Source organism: Oryza brachyantha, chromosome 1, assembly GCF_000231095.2.
Source record: "Oryza brachyantha chromosome 1, ObraRS2, whole genome shotgun sequence".
In the NCBI taxonomy this organism is placed as follows: Eukaryota; Viridiplantae; Streptophyta; class Magnoliopsida; order Poales; family Poaceae; genus Oryza; species Oryza brachyantha.
Window position 1 is genome coordinate 6,950,903 of NC_023163.2, and position 14,472 is coordinate 6,965,374.

Consider the following 14,472-nt stretch of genomic DNA (forward strand, 5'->3'; position numbering starts at 1 on the left):
TTACACGGTAAGGGGAACCCTGTGCACGACATGCAGATCGGCAACACGCGAGCGGCAATGGCACGGGAGGAAGCACTTGCGCACCCGACGCTGGCAGGCGGGCCCGAGCTGGAGAGAACGTCCGCGCTCTGCTTTTCACGGACACACGGTGGAAGCTGGTTCGACGCATGCAGCTGAGGCGTGCGAGCGTAGCTGGCGTGTGGGCCAGCCAAGGCTCTGGGATCCACGACGGACCAAAACTTTTTGGCAGAATCGTTACCGCTTTTTATAATAGTATAGATTAATATGTATACTTTGTATATGTATCTATATTTCATTATTTCATTAGTGTACATAAATCAATGATCAGAAAATCTTATAATATAGAATGGATAAATAATAATTCATAAAAAAAAAATTTTTTTTTGGTAAAACCGTTTTGCCTTAGCAAACGTGGACTCCCGAGTCCCGACCTGTTCTAGTGTTCTCTCCGCTCCACCGTGCAGACTCCTCTCCCCCTCCATAAACCCTAATCCCAAAATCCCCAGGCGGCGGCGGCGGCGGCTAGGGGCGGTGGAAGGGGAGCTGCACGGGTGCTTCCCCTTCTTCGCGGCGGCACGAGCTCGATCCATCCGCGAGGCGGCGCCATGGCGGGGGAGGCTCCGCCGCCCGCCCCGCCGGAGATCCCCACGAGATGCCACCACTGCGCCGGGCCCCTCTCCAAGGACATGGTACGACGCTTTCGATCCCGCTCCCCCACTGTTCGTCTCCTCCACCCCCGGGATCTCGGCATGTTCGTTTCAAAGGATTTGCAAAGGAAAAGCGCAGGAATAGGGAATCCTTTGGAATGGGAATGTATATTGTAGCAACCTTCGTTTCAAAGGAATGCACCAAAGGAAAATTACACGAAAATTTCCTATCCTTATTCCTCTTTTGGGGGCAAAACATGGGAAAATAAGAATCCACTCCAATCTCATTTTCTCAATCCTTTGGTTGGCTTGCACAGCAACTATAAAGAATAAAAATAACTGCCAATAAGAAGATAAGAACATTATCCAACTAGTAAAAACAACTGCAAGGACATTATAATTTATGATAAGCACTTGCAAGGTTCTTTTCTTAAACCAACCATGTTCTAAGTTGATGTCGCTGACAAATAAACAAATTGAAAAGTGGTTGTAAACTAGCAATCTAGAACTAAGAAGAATCATATGATATGATCACTGGTAGGAACTAAGGACTAGCAATCTAGCCCTTGTGATGAACATGTGAGATTAAATTCAAGTAGGAACATGTAAAAGCTAACAAGACTTAGTTAACATAATGATATGGTTCAAGGATTATGAGTTCAGCACAGGCCACTTCACAGGTGAAGGCAGGTAGGGCAAGCACCATAACTTTCTTTTACAGAATAAGGGCTCCCAATCCCAAAACCTCAAGGCCTTTATAGTTCTAGCATTGATGTTCAGCTAGTCTCATGGAGTCATGGTAGTGACTAGATGGGTCTTTTCCAATCTATGAATTGCCGCTTCCTGCTCTTCCTGCAGCTGTGATTGAATGGTCTGTGGAGGACGAACAATATTAAGAATTAAGAAACATACCTTCCATAAGCATTTAAATAGGGAAGAAAGAATTGAATTAGCTTAGCACACAAGTACTAGCATACTGTGCATTTTCCATATGTATGGGTAGATTTCAATTTTCAAATCGACCACTCATTATAGTACAGTTTTGCCAATTGAGGCGCTACAGAAAAATTAATCTATCTTGCAAACCTCTTCCAATGCTATACCATAAGATGGCAAGCTGCATTTTCATGTAACATATAAATCAGCGATTCATGCTATCACCTTTTACAAAGGGAAAAATTGCTATAGAACAGACAATGTTTCCACTGCTGATCTGAGAAGACATGTCAAACCCTAGGAGAAGGGGAGGAGAGTAAACTAGGTCGAGAGGAGCAGAACCAACCGGAGGAAAGAGGCACCGGTGTGTTGCCTTTGCTGCATGCTCGATGGAGGAAGGAGGTGGCGCATTGCTGCTTGCTCTCGTGCGATGAAGTCGGTGCTGCTGCTGGTTGTGAGACGAGGAATGTGAGGAGGAAGCCAGCGCGAGTTACTTCCTGTGAGCGCAACTGATGAACAAGGCGGTATAGTTGGCTCTCGCGTGATGGAGGAAGAGACATTGCTGGGCCATCGCACAATGAGGAGGCAGCGCGAGGAGGACACAAAGATGTTGAGGCTGTGCTGTGTCCCATGGGAAAAAAGTAATCGACCGTGAGGCGATTCTTTTCTCCCCAGTGGGTTGAGGTGGATTGCGTGGAGGATTCCCCCCCACCCCAGCCCAGTCGAACATGCTTATGCACCGCGAAGGGAAATTAGGCCTGATCGGGATGGCACACAGGGATTTTGGCCTATCCCCCCTCCCCCCGAACCTGGCCTAAACGAACAAGGCCTTAACGGTAGGTGTGCGGGCATCGTGGGTGAGCCGTTGCCCTGTGTTTGTATGGGGTTTAGTTTTGTTAGTGTCCGGAATCGGGTCGTGGTGGCAGTGGTTGAGTTTGTTGGAACGAACATGAATCATGACTACTACTACTAGGTTATTTTTCCTCTTGTTGATTTGGCCTGCACCGCGACTGTTCATGCTGAGGACAACTATTTTTGGCTCTGGGGCAAGAGTTCTATTTCATGTTGAGTCATGCTAATTTATATGATTGAACCGTATACTGATTCATGGTCTTGAATTGCTTTTGAAGGAAACAAGCAGCTGGACGGTGCCTCCACTGGTTCGAGATAGCTTCTCTATGGTGTGTACCTTCATCTTCAATTGTGCTTTATACACAAATTACTCCTTTTGTGGTTGCACAACTTCATCGCATTTGCCTTTTTCTTTATCCGTTTTCTTGTATTAGGTTAACACTATTGTACATTCTGTTTTCTAGTTTGTAAATTCTTATCTGTATGTTGCTCAATGTTAATTAGATTTGTTTTATGACATATTTCTGATAGACTTTTACATACTGCTGAAGCTGTTCTACAAAATCTTTATTAGTAATATTTGTGTTGTGTTATGGCAGATTGGTTCTGCTATTGGTGGTACAGCTGGCGCATTTTATGGTTTCAACCACAGTAAGTTGCACGTTGCATTCAGTAATTGCGTGTTACTCTTACTCATGCACAAGTTGGTATGTGCAGTAAAATAGTTCATTTGGTTGTTAACATTACCTTTTGCTAAACTAGCTGCTAGTTCATATGCTGCAGTCATCTATCGGCCTATCGCCATTGCTTGCTTGATTAGTAGACTCTATGGAGTTCCAATAATCCCCATACTTATAACAGTCATTTGCCTTAGTCATTTCAAAGCTCAGAAACATATGTAGGTCTACATGTAGTCTTTTTGCTATGTCAAAATTTTTTTTTTGTTGTCCACTCAATGAGGGCTTGTTATTTTCCATGTAAAAATAATACATTAATACCTTGTATACTGTAGAACACCTTTTTCGTAGAACCTCTCTGTGTTCATGGCTATATAATTCCTTCTGTTTGAGGTTACAGCATGCAACCTTTTTGGCAAGTGCATTTTGAACGAAATAGATTTGACCACCTTTTCCCCTTCATTAGAAATTGGTATTTCCTATCAGTACTGATTTTGAACTTTTTTATGTAGCTATGCCTGTTGTTCGACGGTACATAAAAGGACCAATGTGGATACACTTTCTTGTTGGTGTAAGTAAAATTCTTTTTCAATACTCTTGTCGATCTATCGAGCATGAATTAGAGTGTTGCAGCTTTAATATGGTATGTAATATTGCCACTTTCTGAATATGTTTATATGCTCTAGATCGTCTCAGTGATAGCGTCCAAACTAGAATACAGTTTGATGCCTTCTTTTCTTGATACCTAGATGTTAAGTTATTTAGTTTCTAGGTAAATTATTTTAAGCACTATAGAGAAAGCATTTGAATTTCATGGCCTATCTCCTATAATTCAAAAACATCTCTTATGTTCTTTTACTTGAACTGGATCCTGGGTTTAAATTATTGAGTGTATACTGTATAAGCACAGTTGCACCCAAAGGGCAGTCTCAGGCAAATGTTGTGCAAATCTTTCGGTCGGTTGAACAAATGCAGTGCAGTTCCTAACTTTTCAGTTGATTAACTAATGGTGATAATTACTATGTTCATAACATTTAGTTGGCTGTCTCATGGTTTTTACTGATAGAAGTGTATAAATTGCATAGATGCTACCTTTTGAAGCGAACTGTGGATGATGATAACTCTGATCTGTTTTTTTTATTCATGCAGGCACCTCCAGTTATTGTCCTGTCTTCTGCATGCGCTGGGTTAGCGGGTCAGTCACTACTATTTTTTTTGTTTTGGTTTTGTTGGCTCTTTAACTATTTTCTGCTGTCTACAATTGTATTGTGGTCATTATATTAAGTTTCAAGCCAGTTATTTAAGTTTTTTCTGTAGAGTTTCCTGTTTGTCTTATTCCTTCTGATAACTAGTTGCTATTTTCTATAGAACTGTAGCCTTGTTACCTGCTCATCGTAGGAAGCAACTTGAAACTGCGAGCCTTATGAGTAATGTAGATATTGTGTTTTTAAGGATGCCATATGCTGATATGCACTCTTTAAAATATGTTGTATACTTGTGTGCTAGTACCGTTCCTGTTATTTAGATGTATCACGGTGCCAGGACTAAGTGCTTGTGCTGATAGATCTTATGAGCTCGTTGAAACATTGACTAGTCATCTGCCATCTGGTAACTGTGTATCCATGTTACTTCTCATTGATGAACCTAGCGAGTCAATAGGAGAGTCAAGGTTCATCCTGGAAATGTTTTATTCTCTGCCTCAAATCTTATCTTCTATTCAATGAGTCTCCACGGAATTGTTTGCTACAGATACATTTATTTGAGCCAAAAAAATTAATGCACAGCGATGACACTTATTACTTTAATAATAATAAACAGAACTATTCTTTGGAATATTCAGATGTAATCCGAAACATCATCAGAATTACTGATTTGTGCCATGTCGCTGTTCTCATTTACTATGCATGATGGATGATCAGAAGGTTGACATGCTTGTAGGTGGGACAATACCAGCGCTTGCACAGCTGGTTTCATCATCCTATCACTCCGCCACAGCGTCATCCTCTTTTGCCTGCACAACATCTCGCGATGATATGCACAAGGCCAGAAGTTCCTCGACATTCTGACCTGCAGACTTAAGTTGCAGCAAATTGTTAGCTGGAATCCTAACTATCCAAAACACCATATACTATAATAAATGTGCATGTGTACTTCTAATCTGTTTTATGAGGGATGCTTTTGTAAATGGTAAAAATTTACCCAGTATTATATATGTTCCACAGTTTTGCATATATCACCATGCACAGGCTGTTCATCGCCCATTCGTGCCTATCTTGGGGGTTCACTGGGTTATTTTTTTAAGGTGATGCAATAAGTCTGGAGTTTCGCGAATCTGCTTAAACTCCTGATAGCCATTTTCTTTTGCAATATATATGCACAAACATACCTTTTTGCTCTCTACTTGTGTAAATATTTACCATGTAGGAAGGATGTTGTTTTGATTGCCATCGAAGTGAAACTTTAATGGGTCTGTACAACTGCCCCTTTAACAAACTTTTAAAATGTGCATTTTGTATAAAAGTATTTATGTAAAAGTTTTTTATCTGATCTTCTGAAGTAAAGAGTTGTTTGGAAAGCCAAACACCGTATTTACCATAAAAAATAATTTGGGAATAAAACTTTTATTCATAAAATGCTGTAAAATAGTTTTTGGTGAAACTAATGTTGAAAAATAAATTTTGGTGAAAACTATAAAATCAACGGTTAAAATTAAAATTGACATATAAGCATAATCTGAACTGAAAAGAAAAGGGTGTAAGATTTTCTTTAATAAATCGTTTGTATCCTATGCTCCTATCTCAGTTTTCTTAAACACCGCAAATGTGACGAAATTTTTTTATTAAATAAATCTTTTTAGTAAGTAATTTTAATACTAAATCATTAGATAATTTTTTTTCAAAACTGAACAATTTGACCATGCCAGTGTTGGTAGCGTGGCAATACGACGCTGCCACGCAGCTTGGTTGGTATGGTATGGCGTGGCAAGACACTGCTGTCACGTCACCAACAATGGCGTGGCAAGCCATTTCGTCACGCTAATGTTGGTGGCGTGACTAAAAGGTTCATACGGTGAAAATATTTTCTCCAGAGGTTTAGTAATAAAATTATTTATTAAAAGAGTTTAAAAAATAAAAAAAATTTCAAATGTGACATGTGGTTTAAGACTTGGAATCTAATCCAGGATACCTTCCCCGTTGTGGCAGTGCATAATACTAGGTGACATGTCCAATGTTTGCATGCATTGAATCGTACAGTAGCCATCATACATTGAATTCTCGCGCTTCGTTTTGGATGCCGTTAATGATCTCTCTCTCTCTCTCATTCATTTCATGTGCAAAGGGGGCAGATGCCACTGATGATGCAGAAACAGTGGCGATCTCTGGCTGAACCCTTGTGGATTGGCACTGTGTGGACGTGCTTCTCTTGCAGCCTTGCGATGTGTACATGCGCATCTTGTGCCGGTTGGTGAGATGCATCTAGGCACCTGCGTCCGCCTGCCAAGATCTCGTCGAAAGTTCCACGATCCAGGGCATTCTTTTACACTGATTAGTACTGGTAAAAGAAAGCAGATAATATTTAACCTTCGTCAACAAAAGAACACCATACTTAGGATATTTACGGTCTAGAGACCATAAATGTTTATAAAATTAAATGAGTTAATTATATGAGACATATTTTCTCCACAAACCTAAGACATGATAAAATATAAGTAATATTAAATTTGTATGTCAATTAGTAGTATTTGTATTATAAGAATAGTATCTAGTACTAGTTTTTTTATGACATAGAGAATATAGAAATCATGTATGGTGTCTCATATTAGGAATGCTCATAGTGCTCTTTCGTACACTTATCTGGTGCTTTCGCGATGCTCGGAGATGTTTGGCAAGTTGTTTAACTGGGAGAGGAGTTAGATTGGGTATGGCACTGTAATTTTGCCATGTTTTTCTTTAGAGAAAATCTAAAAAATACCATTGACAAACGTCTAAGTCTAAGAAATGTCATTAACGAACACGAGTTATAAGAAATGTTATCGTACAAACGAATTTGTCTAAGAAATATCATTGCCGTTAGTTTTCCGTTTATTTTTTACCGTTAAATACACTGTTCATACTATATGACTTAACGAAAAAAGTTAACGGAACCTTAACAACGGTGGTATTTCTTGGACAAATTCGTTTGTATGATGGCATTTTGTAAAACTCACATTCATCGATGGCATTTCTTAGAATTAAGTTTTTGTCAATGACATTTGTTAGATTTTTCTTTTTTTAAAAAAACCAAGCGGGGTAGTATAATTCATATAGTTACCCTCTTAATAATAATTATTCACACCTCGTTGAAAATAAGTATTGATCTATCCAGCGGATGTTTGCAACACTATTACGAGCACAATGGTAGTAGCAAAATGTTATTGCTACCACGATGGTATTGCGGTGCTAAAATAGCATCAGGGACATTGTGAGTACTCTGTGCAAAATAGTGGGTACAATTGTGGCATAGCAATACAATAGACACCATTATTGGGTACACGTTATAAATACATATTTTATTTTTAGACGTGGCTCTATGACTAATAATTTATCTGCATTATGCGGTAAATTAAGCATCACTTTACAGTTTATAATTTGAGCGAGTAAATTGATCTTACACAAACTGATAATATATGCACAATTTTATATTTTGAGCACCCTTTTTATTTCACTATTGAAATTTAGTATCCGCTATACCAGGAGCTATCCTCTGTATGCTCTATCCATGGAAATCCACTACCACCTTGCTTGATAAATAGTACTCAATCCGTTCTTTAATAATAGATAACACGTTGATTTTTTGACACACGTTCGAACATGTCTCATTCAAAAAATTATGTAATTATCATATATTTTATAGCGATTGGATTTATTAGCATGTACTATCTTCCTCCCTAAGTGTTTGACGCCATTGATTTTTTATATACGTTTAACTATTTATCTTATTCAAAACATTTACATAATTATTAATTATTTTTATATCATTTCTTTTGTTGTTAAATATACTTATATATATATATAGCTTTACATATTTAAAAAAATTAAATAAGACGAATAGTCAAACACATATAAAAAAGTCAACGACGTCAAACATTTAGGGACAGAGGGTGTATATTTTAATTATAACTTACACTTTTGCATTTTTTTCAAAAAAATTAAATAAGATGAATGATCAAATGTATTTTAAAAATTCAAAAATGTCATATTAAAATAGGGGGCATACTTAATTACCTTGACTGGGGAATCACCAAAGGTGTTTTGATGGAATCTTGATAATCACAAATATTATAGACAATTTTATCATTCTTGAGAAAGCACGACACTATAATTTACGCTTGGTACTAAATTCTACAATAGAAAATTTAGTATCTTCTGGTATTTTATCAAAAAATAATAAAATTGCTCAAATATTATATACATAAGTGCACTTTCAATAAATAATTAGCTAAATTGGGCACATGCTGTTGTTTTATGTTTCTTGGGGTATGTGTTGAGAGAGCGTGCTGACAGCTATGTCAATGTGCATGTAGTATGTAGAGCAAATATTTCCGTCGCTCGGTTGGATACCCGCTTGTGGGTGGAATGTATGCGATCGTGTTCTTGGTGTAATCCGGGAAAAACCAAAAGGGAAAATATTCCTATCATTTGCCGCAGCACTACCGGCAGCACAACGCTGATGACTGCAAGTTGCATGGGGGGCGTTAGCTCTTTGTACTGATCGATCGTAGCCGAACTGCAATGCTGTAATCGCAGTTTCCAGTTGGCCGCCGCCCGGCCGGTCTTGCCGGTGTGGTGGCGCCTCACCGCGCTCCCCTGTCGCTTCTTCTGGGGATCAGTAAGCGATAATTCCATCGCGTGACGCGCAGGTGTTCTTGTTTATAAAATATTTATAAGTTAGCAATATAACAAGCTTTTGGTGTAAAATTTTTGGTATCTACTCAAGAATTATAAAATTACTCTTATAAATTAAATTTTATATTTGAAGTAATTTTAAGATTTTTATTAAGATTTATTTTTAGTATTTGTTTTTATATCGCTAAGAATACACGTATAAAAATTTTATTTATAAATTATTTTTTATTTATAAATACGATGTTTGACTTTCTCATAGAAAAGCATGAAAAATGACCCCGCGGGCGCTGACATGGATGATTATTTGGGTTTTTTATGAAAATAATTTATAAATAAAATTTTTATATATGTATTTCTAGTGATCTAAAGCCAATGCTGAAAAATAAATTTTTAATAAAAAAAATCCTAAAATCAACTTTAAATTTAAACTTAAAATTTAAATTTTAGGCTCACGAGCATAAGGGGAAAAAAAAGTTGAACTGACGCGAAGCGTGCTGCTTGGCCTCGCCGTACGTCGCCGTCGTCGACAGCCTGTGCTCTCTTGGCTCTGCCCGCTCGCCTCCTCCTACAAATCCCCCTCCCCCACCCCGACCTGGTCACTCACCACGCCAGCCACGCCACACCCAGCGCCTCCTCCCCATGGACAGGTACAGAGTCGCGCCGCGGCCTGTCTACCTCTCCTCCGCCGGTAGCGATGGCGCCGGCGCCCTTCCTCTACGGCCGCGCGGTCCTGCCGGGGTGTCGGGGCGCCGGGCCGGCGGCGCCGAGCTCGACATCTTCTCGGCCGAGCGCTACTTCAACGCGGACGACGTCGTCAAGAACAAGTGCGGGGATCCCGCCGTCGCCGCGGAGGAGGAGGAGGAGCGGCCGCAGGACGTGGCCAGCCAGAGCGGCCGCACCATGGCGTCGTCGGAGGCGAGCTGGAACAGCCGCTCCGGGCTGCTCTCCAGCCACGCCGCCCAGTTCGCCGCCGCTGTGGGTAAGGTGCAGAGCGGTGGTGGTGCCAGTGCCACCGCCGGCGCCAATGCCGTCCCTGCCGCAAGTGGTCACCGCGGCAAGAAGCCTGGCTCCGGCCAGCGAGGGGGGCTGTTCTCTCGGGATTGCCCCTGCGCCGGCAGGAAGGCGGTCACCGTCGACGTCGCCTCCGAGCCGAGGAGCCCGGTGACGCCGAGAACCCACGCGAGGTTTGACAACAGCCATGTCGTCGCGGACAGCACGATCTTTAAAGCGAAAGCGCCGCCGCCTCCATGCGAGGAGGAGCCCGTCAAGATGAAGATATCTCCGGGGAGCAGCGCGTTTCGTCCTCCTCTCGCTAACAATATCTTCTCGGCGGCGCCGAACAGGGGCTCCGGAGGGCCTCCGTTCTCCGCTTTCCCGGTGCCAGACATTGGCCGCGGCGTCGTGAGCTCCGGCGGCTTCACGTTCCCGGTGGCCGTCGGCGGGACGAAGGTGGTGAACAGCATTGTCTACGACCCGCCGCGCGAGTCCCTGGAGGTGTTCCGTCCCATCGACGAGGAGTCGGTGCTCGCCGACCCACCAGCCGATCACCTGGCGGCGGTGGGTCGAGGAGGAGGAGGAGGCCTCGCCGCCGGCTTGGCGCGCGCCCCGGGGGTGGCCGCGGTGACGGACGAGGAGGCGATGAGCGACGCAAGCTCGGACCTGTTCGACCTCGAGAGCTTCGCGGCGTCCTCGTCGTACCCGACCACGTACCGCGGGCGCGGCAGCCGGCGCAACTCGCGGGAGGACGACGACGACCTGCCGTACGGTGCCGCCGCCGTCGAGCCGGCCATGAGCGAGTGCATGTACGCGCCGAGCGAGGTAAGCGTGGTCTGGAGCGTCGCGACGGCGGAGGGCGGCGCCTTCGACGCGGCCAGCATGGCCAACTTCTCCAGCGCGGCGTCCGCATGCTGCGTCGAGGAGTTCAGCTTCGTCCCGGCCGCCGCCGCCGGCCAAGAAGGCTTCACCGCAGCCATGTCCCGCAGCGCCGGCCGCAAGAAAGGCGGCGGCGGAGGGTTCTTGAACAGCTGCCGGTGCGAGAAGGCAGTCAGCGTCGGGCCAACCCCCGTCCGGGTGGTCCGGCCGCCGGGGGCGGCCGGCCCGGAGGTGACCGTCAAGGCCAGCGGCGCGGCGGAACGGCTTCGCCACGGCGGCGTCCACATGCCGGTCAGGACGTGACGAGACGCCGGCCGGCGACGTACATGTGTTCAACGCTACGGCCTGCACTACGGTTTTAGTTTCGCTTTGTAATTCTGGGAGTAACTGTGACTTTATGTGTAAAAAAAAGTGAGTTTGTAATAAACGTTCATTTTATTATTGTAATAAATCAGTCTTTTCTTATATATAAGGATCGGTCGTATTTTCCACTACTACGGTTTGGTCCCCCTGAATATTTTTTCGTGTTATATCTATCGTCCCTTACAGTGCAATATATAAATGGAAGTTCATCGGTATACCAGATCAGATGTGTTCAATATATAAATGGAAGTACATCGGTATACCAGATCAGATGTGTTTAAAGTCATTAATATGTACTACGGTAGTGCTAAATTTATTCAGTCTAAAATAAAAAAAAGTATATTTAAGTTTTCTACAAAATAGAACTTAGGTAATAAAATATGTCCCAAAGTGCAATATAAAACAGTACTTTGTCCCTTTTTAATTATCATCATTGACTGACATTGTTGTAATTTGATTAAACTACAAAATATTTTTTCCCTATTGTTTGGACTTATAAACCGACCTTTTAAGCAAAAAAACATAAGCCTAAACAAACAATAAGATTTTTCATTGAGGTTTTTTTAGACCATAAGCTACTCTTACACTATTAAGCCCAAAAGCTAGGTTTGAGCAATTTTTTTTGGCTCGTATGGGGTAAAGATAGCACCATATCATTAAATTTGGAGCTTTTAAACACCATCTTATAAATCATATAAGCCAAAAAATCTACTGAAAAGCTTATGCAAATAAGCTTAAGCTGAAACAAAGAGGACCTTTAAATATTATATTATGATAAATAAAATTCAATATTTATGATTCTCTGGTAATATAACATCCATTTAGGCATTTAGAGAAAAATGTAAAAAAATGCGAATGGTTAAAATTTAAATATGAATGTGCTTGGTAACATGTATAAAGGAACCGCGGAAAATATATGTACGTGGTATTGAGTTACTGCTTATTAGAGTATTTGTTGATTAACATATGACATATTACCTCTCTCATTTTTTACTACTAACTCACTCCTCTCATTGAAAAAGAAAAAAAAGAATCTTAAGTGATTCTGCCTTAGTCTGTGATATTCCCTAGCCCTTGGATTATGAGATCACACTATATATTATTCGTGAAGACAATCTCGTTAGTCACCACAATTACATAAAGACAAGGAATGTCTTAATGGGATTAATTGCTTTCCTTTATTGTGCACCTTCCAGAGATAATTAAACTTATCTCTTTTAGGGCCTTTTGATGCACTTGATTTCATTCATTCATTCATCATGGAGACAATTAGTAGTCCAAAAAACGGATCAACACGATGTGATGTGTCGATGCCCATGTTGAGTGTGGGCGCAAGTACGCACGTTGACTGTTTAGCATGTAGTTATCTGAGAGTACGTGTACTTAACTCATACTACAAATTAAGACACCCCCGAATTATTAGTTCTTGCTTTGTTGGGACCATTTCGATCATATGCATGGCTACATATGTGGCTTAGGCTTTTTTAACGTTATTAGACGCCCGTCTTGGCTTACTCTAATTTGAAGAGTAGCTTATTTAAGATTCAAGTGTGTGTAGGATGGTTTTAACTTTCAGATTTATTCCTTTTAAGGTGAAATCCAGCCAAATAATCAGGGACGAAACTAGAACAAAATATAGATGGATATCGATCACTTGCTTTCCAGTGTTTTGAACCGAGTTTACTCTGCGGGGTTCCTAAGCTTGGATTGAAATGGTGTATATATGATAAAAAAAATACATAAATTCTAACTAAATAATTTTCTAAGCCAAATTTCTAGGAACCCCTCGTAACTCAGCTTCGCCGCTGTAAACAATTTGACCTAAAAAAAGCAGCGTGGTTTGAAATGAATAAAAACATAAACTAAAGCGACGAAATAGGTTCCACTTTGCTCCATAGCCACGTCTCCGAGTCTCCGACTCTTCCACGGGATGTTATATTTAGAAGTTGGAGTCCCGTCAAAAAGACCAACAATACAACCACGGAAGGCACATCATTCTCCATATCGTTTGTATGGGCAAGACAAGAGCTAGCTAGCATTTTGTGAAGAGTTGATGAAATTTTCCTCATGGATATCGGCATGGTTCCTTGTTTGAGCAAACATATATACGGATCATATGAACCCATACGTTCAAATTCATAACAGACCAAATAAACTAAATCCGAAAGCGAGTCTTCAGATGCGTCGTCATACGCTTACGCTTCCCAAATCAAGCAAGTGCAAGGTGCTACAGTGTGCTAGGTAGTGGTAATCAGGACACATGGATTCCAACAAAAGGATAAGCCGGCGACTGACAGCTGACGAGCGATCGACGACCAAGTGTGTCACACACGAGCTAGCTAAATACTCCCTCAGTTTTAAATTATGTAAGGCACATATAATTTTTAATATGTTCACCGAAACAAAATTTCGGTATTTTTTTCCTTTGTGATATATTAATTGGTAGTTACTGTAAAAATTATCGGTATATGAAAGTACTATAGAAATCATATGATATCATATGTTATTGGTATAATTAATCGTTAAAGTTTACACACATCTATTTTTTCTACAAAACTATAGACGCGCATCAGTCGCATATCCAAATCTTACCAAAATCTTAATCTTAATGTTACCTTATATTAATCTCTACTGTTATAACAAAACTGCCGTTTACTGTATTTGACTCAACTCAAAATTTATTTCTAAAATTTATTTAATTAAAATTAACTTGATCCGGTGAAATGCACGAGTATTTTTTTTTTCTATTATACATATATACTGGCTTCAGCTGTACATTTGTTAAACCAATTTCGGACAAAAAGTTGTAGCTTGCACGCACGCACACGGTGTGCGCTGCCTGGTATACGTACGTACGTGGCCGCGCGGCAGCCACAGGCAGCGTCGCCAGCAAAATCAGAATCCTGGCTGTTCCGAAGCGATCGTCGCTTGCCGCTGGATGCCGGCCTGCTTCGAAATAAGGCGGCAGGGGATGATGGGGCGACCATGTGGAACGCGTTGTGGGCGGGCGTGCGTGCGTCGCGCTAGCTAGCTAGCTGGATTAGTTTGGCCTCTCGCGACTCGTGAAGACGCCGTCCGCCCTCGCCGCCGGCGGCGGCCTACGTCCACCTGGGACTAGGGATACGAAAACGGTCGGAAACTGCATGTAAACATGCAAATCATTTTCACATTCATATCATCTAGGGATAGCTAAATTTATACAAAATGTTCAAAAACATG

At 41.7% G+C, this 14,472-nt stretch overlaps 2 protein-coding genes across 2 annotated transcripts; both read left to right on the forward strand.

Moving 5' to 3' along the window:
• The first annotated feature begins 461 nt into the window (after positions 1 to 461).
• Positions 462 to 5,364, forward strand: LOC102701863. The gene is made up of 6 exons (XM_006643964.3): positions 462 to 710; positions 2,735 to 2,785; positions 3,056 to 3,107; positions 3,646 to 3,704; positions 4,283 to 4,328; positions 5,072 to 5,364. Exons 1-6 carry the CDS (start codon positions 627 to 629, stop codon positions 5,197 to 5,199), a joined length of 420 nt encoding a protein of 139 aa, XP_006644027.1. The 5' UTR covers positions 462 to 626; the 3' UTR covers positions 5,200 to 5,364.
• A 4,293-nt stretch (positions 5,365 to 9,657) lies between these two features.
• Positions 9,658 to 11,193, forward strand: LOC102721127 (protein PHYTOCHROME KINASE SUBSTRATE 4). The gene has a single exon (XM_015832645.2). The coding sequence runs from the start codon at positions 9,658 to 9,660 to the stop codon at positions 11,191 to 11,193; it is 1,536 nt and encodes a 511-aa protein (XP_015688131.2).
• The last annotated feature ends 3,279 nt before the right edge of the window (positions 11,194 to 14,472 follow it).

Coding starts and splice junctions, on each gene's coding strand:
- LOC102721127 (XM_015832645.2), top strand. CDS start 9,658: ATGGACAGGTACAGAGTCGCGCCGCGGCCTGTCTACCTCTCCTCCGCC.
- LOC102701863 (XM_006643964.3), top strand. CDS start 627: ATGGCGGGGGAGGCTCCGCCGCCCGCCCCGCCGGAGATCCCCACGAGA. Junction 711..2,734: donor GGCCCCTCTCCAAGGACATG/GTACGACGCTTT, acceptor TTGCTTTTGAAG/GAAACAAGCAGCTGGACGGT. Junction 3,108..3,645: donor ATTTTATGGTTTCAACCACA/GTAAGTTGCACG, acceptor TTTTTTATGTAG/CTATGCCTGTTGTTCGACGG.